Source organism: Lytechinus variegatus, chromosome 4 (assembly GCF_018143015.1).
Source record: "Lytechinus variegatus isolate NC3 chromosome 4, Lvar_3.0, whole genome shotgun sequence".
Taxonomy (NCBI): Eukaryota; Metazoa; Echinodermata; class Echinoidea; order Temnopleuroida; family Toxopneustidae; genus Lytechinus; species Lytechinus variegatus.
Window position 1 is genome coordinate 60,550,830 of NC_054743.1, and position 24,969 is coordinate 60,575,798.

General features: G+C 35.3%; 1 protein-coding gene and 1 long non-coding RNA gene across 2 annotated transcripts; both read left to right on the top strand.

Moving 5' to 3' along the window:
• Nucleotides 1-467: 467 nt before the first annotated feature.
• On the top strand, nt 468-2,793 carry LOC121412778. Its single transcript, XR_005969671.1, has 3 exons — nt 468-636; nt 989-1,174; nt 2,629-2,793. It is a non-coding gene; the product is annotated as an uncharacterized LOC121412778 (long non-coding RNA).
• A 2-nt stretch (nt 2,794-2,795) lies between these two features.
• LOC121413134 (glutamate synthase 1 [NADH], chloroplastic-like) lies at nt 2,796-10,399 on the top strand. Its single transcript, XM_041605898.1, has 4 exons — nt 2,796-2,813; nt 8,039-8,199; nt 9,764-9,914; nt 10,226-10,399. Exons 1-4 carry the CDS (start codon nt 2,796-2,798, stop codon nt 10,397-10,399), a joined length of 504 nt encoding a protein of 167 aa, XP_041461832.1.
• Nucleotides 10,400-24,969: the final 14,570 nt, after the last annotated feature.

Here is a 24,969-nt window from a genome sequence, read left to right on the forward strand (position 1 = left end):
AATATAAAGTAACTGGAAAGCTGTTCACATGTGGCATCACACATCTTTGTTTCATTGCCAATTGGAGTGAATGCTCAGAAATTTCTTATTATTTAATCAATTTTTCTCAAACTTTTGTTCTGTTTCTTTGATTTTTCTGTTATCTTGCTCCAAAGGGTTCATTTTGTATGCTATAGTCTAATTGATGTATGTTAATATACTCATTTACGTTGTATGTACATCTATTTTGATTATGATGTAATGTTTTTGGTTTTGAATAAATAAACTTGAACTTGAACTTGAATTTTCCTTTGAGGTCGGAGATCGCTGGTATCAGAAGAAATGACTGGAGACACTTTCTATGGGTCACAAAGTCATCAATTCTGTGTATTTTGATTTGTGTAAAGCAGGAGAGATCATTAGAGTCATTCCACTTCAGAACCAAGAAATAAGTTTTCTCTTTATATTTATGATCCTCCAGAGGGTACAGAGTGCTATTCATGAGAACACAGCCCTAGTAAAGAGGTTCCATCGGGCAGAAGTGGCCTAACAGGAAGCGCAAAATATGGAGTTAGATCAGGAAAAGGTTGTTGTCACGCAGGAGGATGAACTCATGAAATTCAGGTCAGATGTCCAGAAGATGCCCAAGAACCATTGGTAAGTTGTGCAATATTTATAATTTTCATCTATTCTGTACAGAGTGTTTAAGTGATGGATTAAACACGTGTATTTTGATGTGCATCAATTGCCCATGCAATATCAGAGCGTATCCCTAAAAGGACCGAAATCCAATGTGATATGATTATTAGTGTGTCCCAGAAACTTTGCCCCTCCATATCCTTTGATTATTACATTGTATAATCAACGGGTAATGTGAACAAGAAAATGTTTCAATGTCACAAAGTCATCAATTCTTGTTTAATGATTTATGTAAAGCAGGTGAGATTGTCAGAGTCATTCCACTTCAGAACCAAGAACTAAGTTTTCTCTTAAATTTATGTTCCTACAGATGGTATATAGACTACTACTCACAAGAACACAGCCCTAGAAAAGAGGTTCCATCTGGCAGATGTGGCCTAACGGGAAGCGCTGAATATGGAGTTAGATCAGGAAAAGGTGGTCACGCAGGAGGATGAACTAAAAAAAATCAGATCAGATGTCCAGAAGATGCCCAGGAATGCCACCAGAACCAGTGGTAAGTTGTGCACTATTTGTAATTGTCTTCACAGTGTGTCCCAGAAAAAAACATAACTGAAAATTGAGTATCTGAATATAAGAATGGCCCAAATTCAATTTTTTGGTGAAATTGATTTGAATATGGAAATTGTTCCTTATACAATGACTCATCTTGTGTATAAATGATAAATCTGACATTTTCTCGGAAATACCTTAAATAAAGGCGGAAAATCTGGTATGATTGCAAGAATAGTTAACCATGTGTATGAATGTAAAAATGACCCAAGTCCATATGATTCTAAAAACGACCAGACAAGCCACCAGACAAAAGGCCCCCACCCCGACACAAGTAAAGTGAATGTTCCTTAAAAAATGTACACTTAAATTTGTTTCATGATGTTCTCTGATGTCGTTTGGCCAAATAGGCCTATACTTCAATTGCCCATTTTTTTTTCTTGAAATGACCTCTTATGGACTTGGGCATTTTTTATAATTGATATCCTGTATGTTTTAACATAAATTAATAACATCAAACATCCCATTTGATGTAACTTTGGCAATATTTAAGCCATTCATGTATGAGTAGAAATACAAATCTAAAGACGGGATGCCCAAAAATCATTTGGCAGACAGTGTCTGAACTTCAAAAAAAAAATCATGCCTCAAAAAGTTTAATATGTGCTCTTTAATGATACTTCAATCAAAGAAAATGATCGAGGGATAATAACTAGGATAATAATGTTCTGAGGTGGTATTCTGAGATCCATATTATCACAGATGAAATAAAATATTTTATCTCTGTTAAAATCAGTGAGATAAAATACCCTTAAAATCTTTTTGAATTGGTACTCTGAGAACCATTTTATATCTGCTAGACACACATGTTGAAGCAATATCCAATGAGAAACATTGTTCTATAGTACTCTGGATCCATCATTGTACAGGATCTGTGTGCTTCCAATAGGCAACAAATTTAAATAATGGTGAATTTCAGTGATTTTAGCAGAAGAAGATTGTTACCTGGTAGTTTTCTGACTTCTTTGTTAATCATGTGATAGTTATACCTTGGTCACATTTACTCTACGGCGGCCGTGCGGCGAGTTGAAAACAGCCGTTTTAACATTTTTTTGGTACTAGCTATACATACATGACACAGGTGGCTTGAATAAAAATGAATAAAACGGCTGTTTTCGACTCGCCGTACGGCCGCCGTAGATCAAATGTGACCGTGGTATTATGGTTCACAGTCCATTTGTTTGATGAATCATGGAAAGATGAGCATTGTTTAAAGAAACAGGACTAGTTTTACTTGCAATTTTCTAAATGAAAAGCAGGAAATGTTTGGTATTTCTATGTCACAGTCAGTAATCCTGTACATATTGATTTATGTAATGCGGGTGGGACTATCAGATCCATTTCACTTCAGAACTGAGAATTGAATAATTTATCGTGTTTTTATATTTCTCTTTACAGAGGGCATATACAGTAGTGGTATTCACAAGAACAGATCCCTGGAATCAAGGGTTCATCTGGCAGAAATAGCCCAACGGAAAGCAGAGAATATGTAGCAAGACTGTGTAGTCACGCTGGAGGATGAACTCGACAAACTTGGGTCAATGGACCAGAAAATGCGCTGCAATATGCCACCAGAACCAGTGGTAAGTTGTGCAGGATTTACAATTATTGTCTCCACAGTGCGTCCCCAAAAATAGTGAACCCAGAGTTATTGATGCCTTATCTTTCGTAATCAGTATAAATAGCGGGGTTCCCAGCCCATCAGGGCAATCAGGGAATATTATTTTACTTTTTTACAGTCAGGGGAAAATCAGGGAATTTGATTTTAAAAAAATACCTCATATCAGGGAAAAATGCCTCAAATGAGGGAAAACAGGGAATTTTGATCTGCCCAAAAGTTGAAAGCACGGCAGTCAGTCAGACTCTTGTTATATTTTGTTGCATATCAAAACAAAACCCATTGAATGACTGGTTATGGTAGTTTTTTGTGTAATTCACTGCAACAACTAAGAAAAGATACAAGTTTCTTTACCTGCACCACATATTTCCTTAACAGTTCAACCAGGATTAGTAATGGCATAAATTCCTACAGGACAACTTTATGATTAGATGATTTCATTTCAGGTTATGGTTTTTTTTTGCCATATTCATTGCCAAAGCTCTTTAAAAACTTAGGAATGCTAAAATCAATAGGGTTGAACTGATGAAAGCAAAAATTATTGTATCTTTATGAATAAGATGATAAAATTCTATTTGCATCGACTTTGTTAATAAAAACATGCTTTCATAGCAATTTTGGTGTAAAAAAAAAGCCAAAAGATGCTCAAGACTGTATAAAAATTAGTGAGTGGCCCGGTGAAAATAAATTACCTGCAGTACGGGCAGAAATAGAGGGGGGTTGATTCACCCCCCCCCCCCCCCCCCCCCCCGGTGAAAGCTTCAAGTTACAAATATACTATGTTTACTGTACATGTATACGCAGAAATGAACATTATGTCTTAAATTGCAATATTCAGATTCTGTTCTAAGATATGTCTAATGTACTAAAGCAAGTAAAGTTATCAAGTGTTTTGTCCATATACATGTACATGTATGCCAACTCATTGACAAAGAGAGTCTGTATTATCACAATAAATACCATATACATATGTAAGTGCATTTTTTCCCAAAGCAGATATTTCTGAGAAATGGAATGATGTTCAAATAATGTGGAGCGTTGTGGCCCAGTGGATTAGTCTCTGGACTTTGAAACAGAGGGTCAAATCCCAGCCATGGCATAGTTTCCTTCAGAAATAAATTTATCCTCATCACACCTCTTCACCAGAACCCCATTTCATAAGAAGTTGCTATGATAGCAACTCTTGCTGGAATATCAGCTTTCATTGGAAAAGCGAATCAAAAAGCGGAAATTTCACAGTTATGGTAGTTGACATTCCAGAAAGACTTGCTATCATAGCAACTTTAAGATACATGTACATGTATGGAGCCCAGGAGATTCCAGTGTATTTAGCTGGCCTGGCTGGATTTCTTAGTAAACAAAGCCTTCACCGTCTTGCTTATTTGTCACAAATTTGCTTTGGAAAGTGTCAACCTCCTGGCCATGATTAATAATGAAAGCTGATAACAGCTAGGCCAATATCTCAGTTGACAAAAAGAGACAAAAGAGGAGCAGCCAACTCTACATATGGGGTGTTAAAACGTTGAAAATCAAAATTGCAAAATTTTTAGGACAATAATTTTGCTTCCTTTGCCATATATCTAAAATTCCACTTTTGAGCTACATTCAAGACTTTTAAATTTTGAGATACAAGTCTTTAAAATACCAGTGATGATATAACTTTCCCTCTGTTCAGACTGTCCCCTGTCACCCAGGACATCCCCCGGAAAACTGACCGTCTGAAAAGTCTGGAGGATTGTCCCCTGTCTCCTGGTTCTATCCCCTGGTTTTTCGAAGGAAGGGTGACCTTGGCTCGTAATCCGAGATTGCGCACCTGTTTTAATCATAAGTGCGTAGGCGCGAAATGTGGTGTCAAGAGAACTGCTTCCGCTCAGTACTGTGCTAGTGCTCGGTTAGCTGCAAGTAATTGCATTTCCCGCATTATTATATGGTATGCGGGCGTGCCTTACTTAACCATGCCAATGACCTAGCCCACTCATCCCCTGGTGCCAATCTCCCGGACACTGGGGGATGTATGGACGGTCGGTCACAAAGAGATAAGATTTCTCTCCCCCTTCCCCCGGGTGATGGGGACAGTCTGAATGGCCCGTGTGACTGTGAATCAAACTTATATTTATGTAATAGCAAGAGCATCAAGGCTACTATAAAAAAAAAACTATGGTAGATAAACAAAAAAATCTGAGGCCAGCTGAAATGCAAAACTCTGACCTTTTTTTTGCAACAGTTTTTCAATGTGTTATTTTCAATGGTATAATTTTATTTGCCAGAGTTTTCGTGTATTTGCCAGATTTTAATTTTATATCTCAAAAGTTTTATGCAAAAAGCCCCTTTTGTGCCTATTTCTTGCTTTCTCTATTTTATTTCAAAACAGTCCCCAGAGGGGCCATTGCAAAAAGAGATTCAACACATCTCAGAAATATTTTTTCAAGTCCTGCAGACATGCTTATCAATGCCTTTATTGCCTTTGATCTGTGGAGTTGCATTGATTGCAACTCTTTCTGCAACAGGCCCAAGGATAGCTATGGAGAAGGCAAAAACTCTCATCTTTTGAAGTTTAAACATTTTACAATTATTGTGTTGAGTCTACTTTTATATTGTTGATTTGAATGGATATTAGTACAGTAATTACAGATTTAGCTTGTAATAATAATAATAATAATAGCCAATTTTTATAAAGCGCTTTCCCAGACTGGCCCAAAGCCCGTTACAGCATATTAGAGCATAACAGCATAATAGAGAATATTTGCGAATGTTTATATTTTTCAACATGACTGGAACTTTGGAGACTGTGAATGCCAATCAAGAGATACACAAAGCTTGAAGTGTTCTATTTTGAGCTGTTTTTTTTTAATATCAACTTGAATTCCTCTAAGTTCAATTCACTATCAGTTTACATTTCTTCAAAACACATAAGAAAATATTTGACATACGAAACAAGTCAATATGGACATTACATATTACAACATATTTGATATATAACATGTGTATATGAATAAAAGGGATAAAAGAAAAATGGCTTGTGGAGGATGTATGGCAGTAATAATGGCTATTCACCTGTCAAGGTCAATCCTCAAATTCAACCACTCGCCATAAGAAAACATTGCATATTTTAACATATTAAATTTACAACATAGAAATGAAATAAAAGATAAAAGAAAAATGGCTTGTGGAGGATGTATGGCAGTAATAATGGCTATTCATAACTTACAAACAGCTTTCATGAAACACCCAACGTGGTAGAAGCCTTCATTGTATGAATCCTTTATATATGCGAAATTGTTCATAACTTAACAAACAGCTTTCATGAAACACCCAACTTGCAGAAGCCTCCATTGTATGAATCCTTTATATATGCTCTGGATTATTGTTTTAAAAAGCATAATTTAGGATGAAATCTGCATAAACCATTGTTTCAGACCATGAGGGCAAATCCAAGAAAAGGTCACCCTAGAAGGCAAAATTTCATCTTTAATTTAAGAAGTTATCTTTGGTGGGGTAAGAAAGCCCAAATGTTGAATTTTAAAATTTCATTAAGAAAAATTTGATAATATGCATATTTATGCTAATTTGGGGCACCTAATTTGCATAATTGGTAAAATGGGCGTTACGTATGGGACAATTATAAAAACTCATAGAAAATGAAAAGAAAACTTGTGAGATTTAGTCATAGGTGGGACATGGACCCCCTAACATCTTATTAATTTTTGGGGAAAAAAAGTGGTGTCATCTAATTAATTATGCAAATTAGGTCTTGTCCAACGATGGAATGTCCCATACGTAACATTTTGAGGAAGTTTCTTTAAGTTATTTCTCATAATACAATACTTGTATTGTTGCATCTCTGGGAAGCTCTAATTTATAAAGTATGAAAATGTTATACCCAGAAAAGTTTCAAAAATATAGTTCACCTTTTAATTAAAAGTTAATTAAAAAATTGTTACGTATGGGACAACATGTTACGTATGGGACATTTACACACAATGTCAATGGGGAGATTTGTGTACAAAGTGAATGGAGAAAAACAAATTTCAAGATTGCTCTAAAAAGTGATTATTTACCTTTTCTTTAGTTTTTCAAGACTGAATTGTTATGAATACTGATTAATGAAAGCAATTGAAACAAAAAATTTGTGAAAATGGAAAAATATGAAAAAAATAAAAACAATAGAAATACATAAGAAATTCATGAAACCATGAAAAAACAAGAAAAAAAAATGTTGAAATGGCTAATTTCCTCTTCAGTCATATCAAATGTGTCTCAATAGAACATTTTAAAAGACTGAAACTCTTTTGTTATCTCCATATTTTAAATTATTTCAATTTTTTGAATTATGGGGAAAATTGTGTACGTTCTCTATGGGGACAAAATGTCCCATACGTAACATGTCATTAATTTGTTTAATTAGAGTCTGTAATTAGAGGGATTTTGCTTATGACATGAAACTTGCCTTAGATATACTAGAGTATTGTGACCTTTATCACAGTAAGTTACAAGTTGTCAAATGAAATACTTTTAGAGAATTCTCAACTTGAAAAAAATGTTTCGAAAATTGTCTTTTTTCTGCGTCCCATACGTAACGGCCCATCATTTCCCTCTAAAAGGTCAAGATCAAGGTCAAATGTCACCATTTTTTGCATGATTATTCTTTTCCTAGATGTCTACCATCATGAGGGTATTCAATCTAATCAAAGTCATTTAACACTATTTTTCAGGTCATTAAAGCCTCTGAAATGTCCCATACGTAACGCGCGCGAATTCTTGGACTTGCCCATAAATTAAAATCCACCTCAAAGTTTGTAATTCTGAGCAAGTATGTGCATGTGCTTTGAGATAAGCTGAGGCAAAATTAATAAGAACTACCAAGATGTATTTTCTTTACCTTGCCATTCCAAAAGTCAATTCCACCATCTCTTTCATGTATCAGCTTATATGCCTCCCAGATATTCCCTGATACATTGGTATGGTATCCATTACACCCTACCCTGAGTATTACCCTTTTGCGCTAAGAGTTTAGTTTCCCCTGCAAAGATATGCTTTCAAAACCTCTGGTTATTCTTTTGTTTAGTTTCACAGCAGTAAATTTTGAATCTGAACTTCTCATGTTTTATTCCAATCAAAGAGAAAACTTTAATTTTCTTGACCTGTGTATTAATCACAAGATCTTCACCTTGCCTCCCCCTTTACCCACAGTCCGTCACCTTGGACGACTTCTACAAAGCCCATATGGAGACCAGGGGCGAAGAGCCCGAGATCGGTCCTCTGGTCCCAGTCCAGTCCGACCATCGTCTGGCCATGTTTGGCTATAGCGTGGAGCACATCAACCTGCTTCTCGTTCCGATGGTGAAGAACAAGTAAGCGAGCTTCAAGAAGTACTGTACCCACCCCCTGACTTGCTGTTTAAGTGTCGTCATAGGTTCAGGTCCACAAACTCCAAGTCTGGGTCTGTCTAGGATAACCCTACAACAATTACAGATTTATTTTTTTCTCTCCTCTTCCCTTCTTTACCCATTTTGTGTTGTTGTTGTTTGTGGGTGTGTGTTGATTTTCACTGCATCTTTTGTGACATGTAAGGTCTGGATTCACATATTTTGGGGTTTGCAATCACAGTTTATGCAGCTTTGAAATTCATGTTAAGATTATGCTTGATTTTAGTGCTTAAGTTGAGAAAGAACTATGTCTAGAGTTTAGCCCTATGCTCCAGTAGGATCATTGTAGGTTTTATTTTGGAAGAATTTGAATGGTCCGGATCAGTCTGCTGCATTCACTAGTCTCCAACCATGTGTAATAGGTATACCTGGGGCCTGTAACACAAAGCTTAGAAATCATTGTAGAACCCCTTGTATGATTGATTGTATTGACTACAGTGTACAATTAATCATGACAATCAATCGTACGATTAATCGCTAACCTTTGTGTTTATATGGACCCTGGTAGATCGACACTTCCAAAAACATAAATTCTTCGAATTCATGCTTTGAACAACACATTGGTTGTCTAGCATAGCCTTGATATGATAGATTCTGGAGCCTCTTTTAGGGGGTATATGACAATGCCATTTGGTTTGAGCACAAGTTTTATTAAGGGGATTTTTTTTGTAACTGGCTAACTTTTCAAGAATAGCATTATGTTGACATTTTAGGCGAGCGTTTCATGAAAGGACTTGTCAGAGGTTTAATTTGACAAGTCTTGATTTATTCAACACTTGCCATGGTAACAGAGATCCTCGGTCACTGAAATTATTACAGGTGCATGTGTCATACATCCTGAAATTTCTGAAATGAAAAAGTGACAAAATAAGCCACAGAAACGAGAGAATCTTGAGCATGTGTTTGTTGTCCAACATACTTTCTATATAATCTTGACCCTCATGTTCTTTTGCAGGTAAAATATCAAAATTTTATTACACTTTGAATGCTTTCTTATTAAAGTTGTAGTTTGTGCATTTTGCTGCACAACAGCTATTTAAGAATACAATGTAACATTATCACAGGGAAATAGTGAAGAGTGAGCTCCTAGGTTGAAGGAATGACCTTGACAATGGTAAGGAGAGCGCTCTGAGTTTCTGAGAATCTTCGCTTACAATGGGCTTCTTACAGAGACAATATGGTTCCAGAAGTCAAAAGATAAACTTGTTGACTCCTAAGTTCTGTAACTCTGTGCAGAGAAGATCTGGTTCAAGGAGGCAACAGATTGATTCATCAATTCCCATTGGCTTTGTACAGAGACCATTTTGTTCCAGATTGAAGCAGACTGACTTGTTGACTCCTAAATTCTCTGTAAACTCCTATTGGCTTTGTGCAGAGGTGATCTGGTCCCAGAAGCCAAAGGGTCTCTTGCCACAGGGAATCATTGTACTGTATACCCCTGTTTATCATGAAATTCATTTTCTATTCCTCACATCTCTTCCAAAACCAGGAAAGAGCCCCTAGGTTCGATGGGTAACGATGCTCCCCTTGCCTGCCTGTCTCAGCGTAATCCACTGGTCTTTGAGTACTTCAAGCAACTCTTTGCCCAGGTCACCAACCCACCTATTGACCCCATCAGGGAAAGCATTGTCATGTCACTGGTAAGAGACATATCTTCCTCATTATCATTTCATGAAACAAATAGTGATTTGTCTGGTTTCTGACTGTTCATATGATAACTCTAGTAAATCGGTGTTTTTAATCTTCATTCTGCCACCTTTTTTTCTTTCTGTGATTATGTACCCAATTGTGCAATAACTACTTGTAAATATTGTGATTTCTCATGATTTTTTCAATGATAACAATTATTTTTTAGAGTTACATGTAATCATACCGACAAGCTTTATGAAATTATTTGCTTTTTTCCCTTATTGATTTTGTAATCTTTTTTGAAATCTCTTTTTGTCACTAGGCATGTCCCATCGGCCCTGAAGACAACATCCTAGAGCCAAGTGAGAAGCAGTGCAACCGTCTGTTCTTGGATGCTTCGATCTTGACCCTGCATGATCTTGAGATCATCAAAGATACATCTCTTTGTACATGGAAGGTAAACACACTAGCTCCAAGTGAATGGACTTCCTTTTGAATAGGTGTTCAAGAGCTTGGATCCCTTAGATATCATGCCATTTTGTTTAGACCATAGAAACATACTAAAAAGAAATTTATTATTTTACCTGTATATGTATCGGTATTCATACTATAAATGGAGTTTTATAAACTTTTCAGATCTGGTTATTTCTTGGAAGCAAGAAGCTTTGCAACGTATCTAAGAACTCACTCTTATTACCTGGAATAATGTTAGATGATTCAACCAAGCTATTTTATTGTTGACTTGCATATGCTGCCGGATCCAGTGTGGGGGGGCACATCCTGTCCTTGTCATTGCCCCTCCTTCCTATAGAGAGGCATAACAAAAATATGCCATTTTTACCCAAGTGTGCCCCCCCCCCCTTGTAAGTGAGGATGGGGGGTTGTCAAATTTCCCGTAGACGAAATGACCTTCAGTTTAGGTAAAACCTTTTTATTTTGTCCAGGTTGTCAAATTTCATCGGGATAATGTGCCCCCTTTGGAAAATACTGGAAGATCCGCCCCTTGTTTGCATAGATATTACTAATAATATTGTCATTGTTGCTGTTAATTGGTACAGTTTATCATACTTGTACTGTCATTAATTTTTATAGACCAAGACCATTGATACCACATTCCCAGTAGAAGCCGGATTTGTAGGACTTGTCCCAGCCATAGACCGGATCTGTGCCGAGTGTTCTGAAGCAGCAGACCAGGACTACACTCTGTTGGTCTTGTCTGACAGGGCTGCTGGTCCAGAAAGAGTGCCAGTCAGGTACATTCGGATGTTTCATAAAAGTTGTCATTACTGACTGTTAACTAAATTGTCAGCTCTGAATGGTGGTAAAATCAGTGGTTTTGATTGCTGAAAAGCACAAGTCTTTGACTGTTTATTACTATAATGGTAACTGGATATTTTAGAATGACAATTTGTTAGTGTTGAATAGCTTCAAGTGTTAGCAATGATTAGACTTGCTATCATTTACAAGCCAATATTAGGTATTAAACATTATTCTTGCAATTAATTGCTAATTTTGCAATCTATTATTTAGCAACTTAATTGGGAAAGTTTCTGGCAAGCGTATAAAGTTGAAATTGATTTTCTTTGGTTAAAAAGTGATTTATCATTTGTAAATTCAAATGAAATTATTTTATTGTGAATGTGTCTTTTGCAACATTTTTTTTTGTGCTGTGAACTTCTGAGAAATGTTACCAACACCCCTGTATTCAGACAGTGATAGATCCCTAAATATGCAAATTACCGACCAATAACCACTCACAGGTTAATGATTTTTGGTACGATTACTGAATTGATCATAGGAACATCATCTTTTTTCATGTATCATAATTTCCAAATGTAATTGAAATAAATATCCAATCTGCTCATTTACCAGCTCTCTTCTAGCCTTGGGAGCAACCCACCACCACCTGATCAAGACCAGACAGCGTCTTCACGTCGGTCTCATCGTCGAGACCGGAGAGGCCCGTGAGATTCACCACCTGTGTCTTCTACTGGGATACGGTGCCGATGCCATCTGTCCCTACCTGCTGTACGAGTGTCTGATCAGCCTCCATGAGCAGAGTCTACTAGGAGTGGACTTCGGGATCAAGGAGATTCAGAAGCGAGTCATTGCAGCAAAGGAGAAGGGCATCTCTAAGGTGATGGCCAAGATGGGGATTGCAGCTAGGATTAGCAAGAGGTTATTGATACATTTCTCAATGAAAATGTTATTTAGGGTAAGAATTAGGGTAAAGAGTAAACGCATACACTCGTAATTCTGAAGCTTCGTAATTCCATAGGTTCGGTTATTCTGAAGGTTCGTATTTCCGAAGGTTCGTAATGCCGAAGGTTCGTTAATCCGAAAACGAAATAAGGTTCGTAATTCCGAAGGTCGTCAATCCGAAAACGAAATAAGGTTCGTAATTCCGAAGGTTCGTCAATCCGAATACGAAATAAGGTTCGTTAATCCGAAAATTGAATAAGGTTCGTATTTCCGAAAATGAAAATTATTCATTTTGGTAACAAAAACGGTGTTGTCATTACAAGATAACACGATATTATGCAATGATAGTAATAACGATCGATGATACATGCGTGTGTTGTGGCCAAAAGCATGTATTTCATTAAGGATACGCGCCGGATCAAGCATATATAAGCTAATTTCGATTTTATCTGAGCAATTGCTGCCTTTAGCGAATGGTTTAAGGATGCAGGGGATTAAGTGTGTTGGTCGCTTGCGAGTAACCTCTAGATAATAGGATTTGTATTGGAGGGGATGTCATTTTTAATAACAGCTTCTGCTGGTAATAAAAATAATACTAATAATGATCCTTGTGAGATGTTGAAAGCGCGAATCGCAAGCTCAAACTAGTAGACATTTCATGTAACAAGACGTGAACTTAAACATTCTGAGCATTTTTTGTAATCGTGAGAAAGATGTGTATCTGACTAAAGAATTAACGCGAGCGCTAGCTGTAATTTGTTTATATACGAAAGTAACCTTTTAAGGACTGCATTTAGTGACTCATGAATAGAATATATATCTCACGAACTAAATGAGAGCGCGAACCGCAAGCTTAAAATTTGTGATATTCCAACCTGAAAACTGGACATTTTATACATTTTTTTGTAACCAGGAATAGAATGAGTTCCTCAATAAACAATACTTGATGCGAGCGAGAAACATGAGCCAAATTTTTCCGATTTTCCAACCTGAAAACTGGACATTCTAAGCATTCTTGTAAAAAAAATAATAATAGCTGGGAGAACAGTTTTCAGAAGTGAAGTGGCTTCCCTGGGTAAATAATATCTATATCATTATTATCATTCTAGGACTACATGAAATTTCCAAAAGTTTGAGCACGTGATTCGCTCGCAACATCTCACAAGGATGCCCTTTTAACAGTAATTGACCAAAAAGGCGAATTTTACATCTTCAGATTTGTTTTTTTTCCCCAAACCGCTTGCTCGCTACGCTCGCAGAAATGAAATGTAAATATATAACTGATCAATCAATGATCACTTAAAATTTAATTACTACAAAACACACAACCTCTTTACACAGATGATAATCTCATGGTGAAAATATCCATTTGCACCAAAATGCCCCTATTGTCCTCTTTTTGGCTTTGCCCCCCCCCCTCCCAAAAAAAGGAAAATACGTTCTGTCGCCACTGGTTGAAACACGCATCGTCTTCATGACTAACTGCAAAAAAGTTCTTAAAATGTCCCCTTAAGATCAGGTCAGAGCTTATATTTAAAATTTCTGTTCGTGCTTCTTGCTCGCAGTTATTATCTAGTTACATAGGCATCTCGTTTTAAAGATCACAAACATATTGCCCATCATATTAAACAAAAATATAGCTCGCGCTCGCATTATTTAAAAAGGGTTTATCATGTTATATATTTACTTTATTTTTTAAGTACAAAGCTAATTATTGACTGTTAGGACTACCCTTTCAAAGAAACAAACAAAAATCAACTTTAAGCTGCCGATCGAGGAAAATATGGCTGGAAAAAAATTTGCCCCCCCCTATTTGACGAAAGTTGGTCCGCCGGGAGGGAGGCAGGGGGCCCTTGCACCCCAAAAATGAAATAATAAAACAGGGAAATGCATATTTTCCAAAATGGGAAGTTTCCTTTTTTAAAATTAACCCTAATTCAACAATTTTCGCGATATATCTGCTTCGCGAAATTTTATCACCTCACAGCTCACTGACTTTTTACATTCAAGTCTCGCAAATTTTGAGACCAAAGTTGTGACGCCCGGGTATGCGGTTACGACATTACGCAACATTATGCAAGTGCATGTCAGACCCAAAATTGCTCATAAACGTGATTTCATGTACAAATCCAATGCAAATTGCGTATTTAGCCAAAATTCATAAATGTATCATTATTTCTACTTTTACTGATTAAACTTAATTAATTTTGCCTTGTTTATGATCAGAATTATGTCTGGAACAATTTCCATTGAAAAAACAAAATACAAAAAGTAAAAAAACAAAGAAATACATAATAAATTCATAAAACAATAAAATACATAAGAAATTTATTTCCAAACCAAAGTTTTTTTGAATTATGATTGTTAAGAATGCTACAAAGAAAATTTTTACCAAAAATTAGCATTCTAGGAGCTTTATATAGTGAATTAGAGCAAAAAGTATGATTTATGCATAAATTAGCATAATTAATTCATATAAAATAAAATCTCATTATTTTGGAAAATTTTACCATACAGCCTTGTAGATTACATCGCACACTACCAGCGTGCAAATTTTTGCGTTGCTCGCGCGATCGGCGGCCGAGATCTTAAGGGGGGCCATAATGGCCCCCCCGGAATGACAAGAATCAAAATACCCCGGGAGATTTAGGGTTAAATATGCTGTTTTTCATGCTTTTTTTTGAAATAAAATACTTATTTTTAAAGTGTACAAGTTAGGTTTTCAGGCTGGAATATTGCAAATTTTCAGCTTGCGTTTCGCACTCTCAATTATTTGATTGGTGAAATATGTATCCTAAAGAGGTTACTAAATGCTTTCTTTAACAGGTTCCTTTTCTGGTTAGTATGTTTAAGCTCGCGTTTTGCGCTCGTGTTAATTCTTTAGTTAGATGCACATCTTTTTGATGACAGCAGAAATCTGCTCGGATTTTTAAAAACTTTTTTTCATTTTTTATTGAAATAACCTAAAGTTTTAGCTTTAGATTCATGCTCGCAACACCTCGCAATAATGCCATTTTAAGAATAATTGACCCCCATAAACGAGTTTTACAACTTCACCTTTGAATTTTTTTTTACCAAGCCGCTCGCTCATTATACTCTCTCCCGAAAAAAATGAAGCCTAAATATACATTTTGCCATAATAAGAAGTCACTTCAAAAAAGTTTCTCTACTTAATCACTATCAAACACACAATGACTTGAAGCAGATGATAATCTTAAGGTGAAAATATCACCAAAGTGCCCATTTTAACGTATGAGTTTCATTTTTTGGCTTTACCCCCAAAACGAAAATTCGTTCGGCCGCCCTTTCCTTCCCATCCTCATAACAATTGAATGGCAACAGTGTCCCTTGCCTCTGCCTCTGCTTTCCCGGTTTTCATCTTAAGGTGAAAATATCACCAAAGTGCCCATTTTGACGTATGAGTTTCATTTTTTGGCTTTACCCCCAAAACGAAAATTCGTTCGGCCGCCCTTTCCTTCCCATCCTCATAACAATTGAATGGCAACAGTGTCCCTTGCCTCTGCCTCTGCTTTCCCGGTTTTCATCTTTTGGATTAACGAACCTTATTTTGTTTTCGGATTAACAAACCTTCGGAAAAACAAACCTTATTTCGTTTTCGGATTAACGAACCTTCGGAACAACGAACCTTATTTCGTTTTCGGATTAACGAACCTTTGGAAAAACGAACCTTATTTCGTTTTCGGATTAAAGAACCTTCGGAAAAACAAACCTTATTTCGTTTTCGCATTATCGAACCTTCGGAATAACGAGCCGTCGGAATAGCGCCACAAATGTTCAGATTTACGAACCCTTTTCGTTTTCGGATTAACGAACATCGAGGTATAAGCATGTTGTTTGAAGGTTTGCATGGTGGCATGTACAATAGCTGATGTGGTTTACGGTACACCATGTGGAGTGTTATAGAAACAGTGGATAGAAGAAGAGAAGAAGTGGATAGCCGAGAAAGTGGAGATTTGAGAGTAGAGTATTTCTTGAAAATAGTCCTGAAAAGGACTGTAAACCAGAAGGAATGTTGAGTGAGAACAGCTTGAGTAGTAGAGCTGATGAGGAGATGCTGGCTTGAGTCGGCGAGTAGAGATGATGAGTAGTAGAGAGACTCTACGTTTCGGACAGGTTGACTGTCCGTCCTCAGGAGATGCTTCAAGCCAACATCTCCTCATCAGCTCTACTACTCAAGCTGTTCTCACTCAACTTTCCTTCTGGTTTACAGTCCTTTTCAGGACTATTTTCAAGAAAGAATACTCTACCCTCAAATCTCCACTTTCTCGCCTATCCACTTCTTCTCTTCTTCTATCCACTGTTTCTATAACACTCCACATGGTGTACCGTAAACCACATCAGCAAGAGGTATAAGCAGTTTACGTCTTTCGGAATTACGAACCTTCGGAATTACGAAGCTTCAAAATTACGAAGTGTAACCAAGAGTAAAACTTAGTCTGGAGACTGGATTCGTAAACGAGACATTGGGTATCAGAAAAAGGCATCACAAAGGTGATTGCCCAAATGGGTATCTCCCTTCTACAGAACAACAAGGTATTAAAGACTGCTTCTACGATTACTCAAAGATTTATTGTATGAATATTTTAGTTCTCGGCGAAAGGGTAAATGTAAAGTCTGAAGGTTCGATTCTGAAAAGGTCACCAGGTAATTTCAGCAATAGACAACGGCATCTCTAAGGGTATGGCCAAGACTGCTACTACGATTACACTGTAGCCAGAGGGTTTTAATGTGAATGACATTAATTCTTTGTGGAAGGGTGCAGATTAAGTCTTTAAGATTTGTCATCGGGTCATTGCAGCAATGGAGAAGGCATCTCTAAGGTGCTGGTTAGATGGGCATCCCTCTCCTCTGAAGTTACAATTGAGAGCGCTACTAGAGTGAAAGAATTATTATAATGAAATCTTTTCTGTGTAAAATGGTTTCAAGGATTCTCTTTAAGATGAAACTTAGCAGATGGTTTTAATGTGATTTAGTGATGGACCATGTACTATTAGAATTTCAATTTTGTATTTTTAATGAATTATTATTTGCTTGTGAAAAAATAAAGTTGATATTAACACCAACTTCCATTCTTTTTGTTCTCATAATCTCTTTATAGGGAGCTCAAATCTTTGAAGCAGTGGGTCTTTCTCAGGAGGTGATTGAAAAATGTTTTGTTGGGACAGCATCTAGGCTTGGAGGGGCTACCTTTGAGATCCTAGCAGAAGAGGTGAGGAAATACATGTATACAAAAATAAAAATTATCACATTAATAGCATGTGGTAAGCATGCTCTTCCACATGGGCGTTAAAGGGGAATGAAACCTTTGGAACAAATAGGGTTGTGTAGAAACAGAAAAATCAAAGAATAAGAATAAAGAAAGTTTGAGAAAAATCGGACAATAAATGAGAAAGTTATGAGCATTTAAATATTGCAATCACTAATGCTATGGAGATCCTTTCATTGGCAATGCGACAAGGATGTGTGATGTCACTGATGAACAACTTTCCTTTTGGTGGACTATAAAATACCCTCAAAATGTCTCTTTGCTTTTTCTTATGATGATACAAACTCTTTATCCATGATGTATTTTTAAAAAATATGTATTACATGCCCTCATGTAGAAAGAACACATGATCTCTGGATAGATGTGATAAAAGAGGCAATTCAAGTGAAATATATACTAAAGTAATGGGGAGAGTTGTTCATCAGTGACATCACACATCCTTGTCGCATTGCCAAAGGGAGGATCTCCATGGCATTAGTGATTGCAATATTTAAATGCTTATAACTTTCTCATTTATTGTCCGATTTTTCTCAAACTTTTGTTGATCTGTTTCTTTGATTTTTCTGTTTTCACACAAGCTATCTTGTTCCAATGGTTTCATTTCCATTAAATGTTCAACAGTTTAGCGGATTTCACCTTTCTTTTTTTTTTTTTGGGGGGGGGGTGATTTTCACATTGATTCATCTGATTGTAGCTTGCCTCTGTACAATATTGTGTGAGCTCTTTTCATTATTCAGCTTTTTTCCGATACTCTTCAGGTTTTTCAGCTCTTTTTATTTGGGACCACTCACACCTCTGCCTTCACCAGGGCCCCATTTTACAAGAAGTTGCTATGATAGCTACTCTTGCTGGAATGGCAACTTTCATTGAAAGAGCCAATCAGGAAGCACTGTTATCATGGTAGATGACATTTTAGCAAGACTTGCTATCATAGCAACTTTTTTATGTATTTGGCTGGGCTGGCTGGATTTCATAGTAAACAAAGCCTTCAATGTCTTACTTATTTGCCCCAACTTTGCTTTGCCAAGCTCCCAACTCATGAAGTTGAGATAAGTAAAAATAGTTGCAGTAAACACTGATTTCACAAGAAAGTCTGTAAAGTCAAGATTAAATGTGACAACAGCACCATGGATCAAGATCTGGTAGAGGAACTTAAACTAAACTTTGTTATTGAATGATGAAATCTGAGCTTAAAAAGAATCACAATGTAGAATGCCAACACAGATAAGCATGTGTGGGACAGTGCATAATTATTGCTTGAAAGAATACGTGATATTTGAATTGAATGCTTATTTTGCTAATTTCCACCATTTGCATAGATTCTTCAAGAATCCTGTGGCATATATTTTTTTATTCAGACAAACAGACACTTGGGTGGTCATTCTATTGGATTCTATGTGAACTCATTTTGCAATTGTTACCACGACTGGCATTTATCATTAAAACATTGTACAAAAAATGTATGAATCTACTTTGTGATTGTTGATTCGGATAGAAATAGACAAGAACTTTAGAGAAAATGAATGCCATTGAAAATATGTGCAAAGCTTGAGCTAGTTTTATTTGGAGGAGCTATTTTGCATTTAAATTCAATCCAATTTGGTTAAATTGAATTTCATTATACATCAATTTAAATGATATCGAATTATATTTGACAAATCAAATTTAACTACTCACTATGGACATTACATATTACAACATGAATTACATTAATTACAACATGAACCTGTATGTGGCATTTTAAAAGATATGTGGGGGATTAACAAAGGCCATTGACTTAAAAAGGTCAATCCTCAAGTTTAGCACAAGTCAAAAGAAAATAGAGAACATAAAACTAACAACACAAAGACGTGAGACACATACTACACTAATGAATTAACATAAAAGTAATTTTACTCCTATTGGATGGCGGTATTTACATGGTTGTTAAGCATTCTTTTTTTTTACAAGTTTAGAAAGGAGTTTTAGTGATAATTTGTACATCCTTACAATAAGGCGGTGTACTTGCTGACAAGTACACCACTGACAAGTACACCAAAATGACATTTCTAAAACAAACTTTATATACATGTATGTCTTTCATTCATTCATTCAAAACATAAAAGAAATTTTACTCCTATTGGATGGCGGTATTTACATGGTTGTTAAGCATTCTTTTTTTTTACAAGTTTAGAAAGGAGTTTTAGTGATAATTTGTACATCCTTACAATAAGGCGGTGTACTTGCTGACAAGTACACCACTGACAAGTACACCAAAATGACATTTCTAAAACAAACTTTATATACATGTACGTCTTTCATTCATTCAAAACATAAAAGAAATTTTACTCCTATTGGATGGCGGTATTTACATGGTTGTTAAGCATTCTTTTTTTTTACAAGTTTAGAAAGGAGTTTTAGTGATAATTTGTACATCCTTACAATAAGGCGGTGTACTTGCTGACAAGTACACCACTGACAAGTACACCAAAATGACATTTCTAAAACAAACTTTATATACATACTGTCATTCATTCATTCAAAACATAAAAGAAATTTTACTCCTATTGGATGGCGGTATTTACATGGTTGTTAAGCATTCTTTTTTTTCACAAGTTTAGAAAGGAGTTTTAGTGATACTTTGTACATCCTTACAATAAGGCGGTGTACTTGCTGACAAGTACACCACTGACAAGTACACCAAAATGACATTTCTAAAACAAACTTTATATACATGTATGTCTTTCATTCATTCAAAACATAAAAGTAATTTTACTCCTATTGGATGGCGGTATTTACATGGTTGTTAAGCATTCTTTTTTTTTACAAGTTTAGAAAGGAGTTTTAGTGATACTTTGTACATCCTTACAATAAGGCGGTGTACTTGCTGACAAGTACACCACTGACAAGTACACCAAAATGACATTTCTAAAACAAACTTGATATACATACTGTCATTCATTCATTCAAAACATAACAGAAATTTTACTCCTATTGGATGGCGGTATTTACATGGTTGTTAAGCATTCTTTTTTTTTACAAGTTTAGAAAGGAGTTTTAGTGATACTTTGTACATCCTTACAATAAGGCGGTGTACTTGCTGACAAGTACACCACTGACAAGTACACCAAAATGACATTTCTAAAACAAACTTTATATACATGTATGTCTTTCATTCATTCAAAACATAAAAGAAATTTTACTCCTATTGGATGGCGGTATTTACATGGTTGTTAAGCATTCTTTTTTTTCACAAGTTTAGAAAGGAGTTTTAGTGATACTTTGTACATCCTTACAATAAGGCGGTGTACTTGCTGACAAGTACACCACTGACAAGTACACCAAAATGACATTTCTAAAACAAACTTTATATACATGTATGTCTTTCATTCATTCAAAACATAAAAGTAATTTTACTCCTATTGGATGGCGGTATTTACATGGTTGTTAAGCATTCTTTTTTTTTACAAGTTTAGAAAGGAGTTTTAGTGATACTTTGTACATCCTTACAATAAGGCGGTGTACTTGCTGACAAGTACACCACTGACAAGTACACCAAAATGACATTTCTAAAACAAACTTGATATACATACTGTCATTCATTCATTCAAAACATAACAGAAATTTTACTCCTATTGGATGGCGGTATTTACATGGTTGTTAAGCATTCTTTTTTTTTACAAGTTGAGAAAGGAGTTTTAGTGATAATTTGTACATCCTTACAATAAGGCGGTGTACTTGCTGACAAGTACACCACTGACAAGTACACCAAAATGACATTTCTAAAACAAACTTTATATACATGTATGTCTTTCATTCATTCATTCAAAACATAAAAGAAATTTTACTCCTATTGGATGGCGGTATTTACATGGTTGTTAAGCATTCTTTTTTTTTACAAGTTTAGAAAGGAGTTTTAGTGATAATTTGTACATCCTTACAATAAGGCGGTGTACTTGCTGACAAGTACACCACTGACAAGTACACCAAAATGACATTTCTAAAACAAACTTTATATACATGTATGTCTTTCATTCATTCATTCAAAACATAAAAGTAATTTTACTCCTATTGGACGGCGGTATTTACATGGTTGTTAAGCATTCTTTTTTTTTACAAGTTTAGAAAGGAGTTTTAGTGATACTTTGTACATCCTTACAATAAGGCGGTGTACTTGCTGACAAGTACACCACTGACAAGTACACCAAAATGACATTTCTAAAACAAACTTTATATACATGTATGTCTTATTAGACAAAATGTGTTCAATATGGCATTAAGAATTACAGAACTAAAACAAAAAATACAAAGTCATAGATGAAACATACAAATTATGCAGAAAAAAACTACCAGATCATATACAATTAAGGAATAAATTAAATATATGAATACCCAAGAGACGAAGGATAAGGAGAAAAATATAGGCAGAATAACAAGAGAGGAGAAAAGGGGCAGAAGATAAAAAAAAACCGAAGCAGCAATTAAATTAGAAGGCGGATGAAAAAAAACTAAACAAAAAACAAACACAAACAAGAACAATAGCATAGTAAACGAGATGGAGTAATTGATCAATAGTGAAAACAACTTAATTTGGAATACAGCGTAAATATACAATGAAACAAAAGAAGGACAAGAGAGAATGGTAGCGAGGCTACTATAAAAACAAAACTGTTTAAGTTATAGCAAGGAGCTTCAAAGCTCCTTGGTTATAGATAATTAGATTTCAACATTGTAAACTGTGAAGATAAAAAAGGGTAGAATTTGTCTGTATTGTACCAGATTATATGTTTAAACAAAATAGACGAAAAAATAGAGTGCATAATGTTTGTGTTGAAAAAAAGAGAATGGACAAAAGCGAAAAAAAAATGAAAAGTGAAGAGAAGGACTTTGGCCATGTGAAGAAGACCTGAAATATATATGAAAAACCGTGGCCCCTTTACATTCATGTGTACGTATTGTGAAAGAAATGAATATTTCACATGTTTATCATTATTTTAATGTTATTACATACAAACATGAACTATACAAACTTATTGGTATGCATATAGTGTATATCTGAAAGAATAACCATTTACATTCATGTACATCTAGTGAATGCAATCATTATTACATATACAATTACCAAAACCGGACAACTTGATAAGTATGCATTTTCTTTCTCATCATGCTCACAGAATCATAGAAGAAAGTTATGTGTAATTTGCGGAATTGTTTCTCCTGATGGATAATTCTTTGGCGGGAACTTACATGTATGAAGGAGGGATGGGGGAGGGTAACTTTAACCGAAGGGTGAAAACAACTGTTTGTCTAAATTCAACATCTGGGTTTTTTAAACTGTGTTTATGCAAAAGTGGATCATGCCCAAAATTAAATTAACAAACTTATGTTATGCACAAATTTTAAAATGGGTTTCTTAAATTGAGCCTTTTGATAAGAATTAAGATCTACAATGCATTTTAATTCATGGGTTAAAGTTAGTGTACCTGTGTGAACTCTTGCAATTAATGATAAAATAATCATGAAAGCTGGATTTACACTAGTGCTTTTTGCTATGGTGCAACTATCATAATGTCTGCTTTTGTAGCTAACTCAAGCAGACGCTCAGTGCATTCAAGGAATTAATCTTACCGGGTACCCATTTCCTGGGTCGAGTGCAGCACAATGTGGATATTTTCTTGTGAAAGGAAAAAGTACCATGGTTGGCATTGAACCCACAACCCTCTTTTTCAAAGTCCAGAGACTATAAATTCACTTAGTCACAATCCCCTGCAAACTTTTTTGTTATTTCTTCATATTACACACAAAATTTCCAAAAATCATATAAAATTGGTATAATAATGTACAAAATGGAATTTAGCACCATGTACAAGTAAATACAAAGAAAGGCCAATAGCTTTGCAAGACTACTATACTTCCTTTAAATGTATAATTCAATTCAATTAATTTTCTCAGTATAATGAATGTATACATATATATACAGTGCGTCCCACATAAAAAAATCCCCAATTTCGTGGACGTAGTTCTGCGTGTTTGAAGCATTCAGAGAGACGTATTCAGAGAATACGTATAAGTATTTTCAACCTGGAATACCCTTAAAAACAAAAAGTATGTCCCATATACAAGTATGCACCCACTAAATACAGCAGTATGTTTACGATTCCTGTTCTTCTCCAAACTATAGAATGCACATCTATAATCATCTTCCCTGCTCAGACTGGAGATGGTTTCATCCTGCTTCCTCTGTAGTTAAACTTGTACTATCTCCTTGATCATATTATCATCCCCATGATTTCATGTTTTCTGCTTTTCTGTATCCAACCAGCTTACCTTTATCCCTGATTGCCCAATTCTTGTTTGCTCTATATCGATATCATTCCAAAGACCATGTTTACATTCTATTTGAAGTTCTCATATCAGATCTTGCACAAAAATTTCATGAACCTCGCACTTTGAAGCATGACCTGTCGTTGTTTCATTACACCATAAAGGCTGAGTTCACTTTCATGATAATAGAATCTAATTTTCCATTTAAGGAATTTCTTTATTTCACTAATTTACGGGATTCATATAAATTATTAATAAGGTTTTTTCAATAATAATTTTGTTTTTTTTTCAAGAATGGCAATGCATTTGGTGACAAGTACACTGAAAGAAGTTTGAAAAGATTATACTTGAGATTAATTAAAAAAAAAACAACTATCAATTACTTGTGAAACAAACCAATATTTCACACATTAATTGATATCTTCAAAGTTGCTAACAAGAAATATACAAAGTAACATAAAAGGAATGCATTTTCTGCCTCAGTGTGCTTAAACAACATAGAAAATATTACATTTTATTTTCAGCATTGTTTTTTCTTCTGATGGAAAGTTGTTCAAGGTGTATTCACAATTAAACCCATTGTATTATTAAATTCAACACCTGGGTTTTAAACACTTTACAAAAGAGGTTCAAGCTACCTGGGATAAACATCAGTTGATGTTGGGCGTCGGGTTGAATTAATGACATCTAATGCCACCCTTTTACTTGTGGGTTACTTAAACAAAACCTTGGGAATTAACCAATTTTTAAACCCATGTCTGAAATTTAGCTCTTGATTTAACTATTAGTTCATCATATTTTTACTTGTGGGTTAGTGTTAACCCACTCTTGTGAATTGTGTAATGTACCTTTTAGGTTATTTCTCAAAGTTGTTAAATAAACATTCCATTGTGCTCAATAAACACACATTTGAATATTTTATCAAGCTTCCTGATTCAACAAAAAAAAATTAGAAATGATATGGAACAATGTGAAATTGAAATAATTAAAACTCATTTAGTTTTGAAAGAATCTGGTTACCAAACTATTCTGTTGTGAAATACATGTAGATTATGATTACAATTATATTTTAGCAATGGTCAGACAATACACCCAATTTTGAATGAGAAAAAGAAAAAGACATGAAAAAAATCCTTTGTTTATTATTTTTCAATCTAATTATGTTGATCCAACATTTAAAATACCATTAATATCAATTTGTTTGAAAATGTACATGTGTGAGTTTTTGATGTGAAAGTACTTGTACATGTACAAACAAATCCCAATTATAAGAA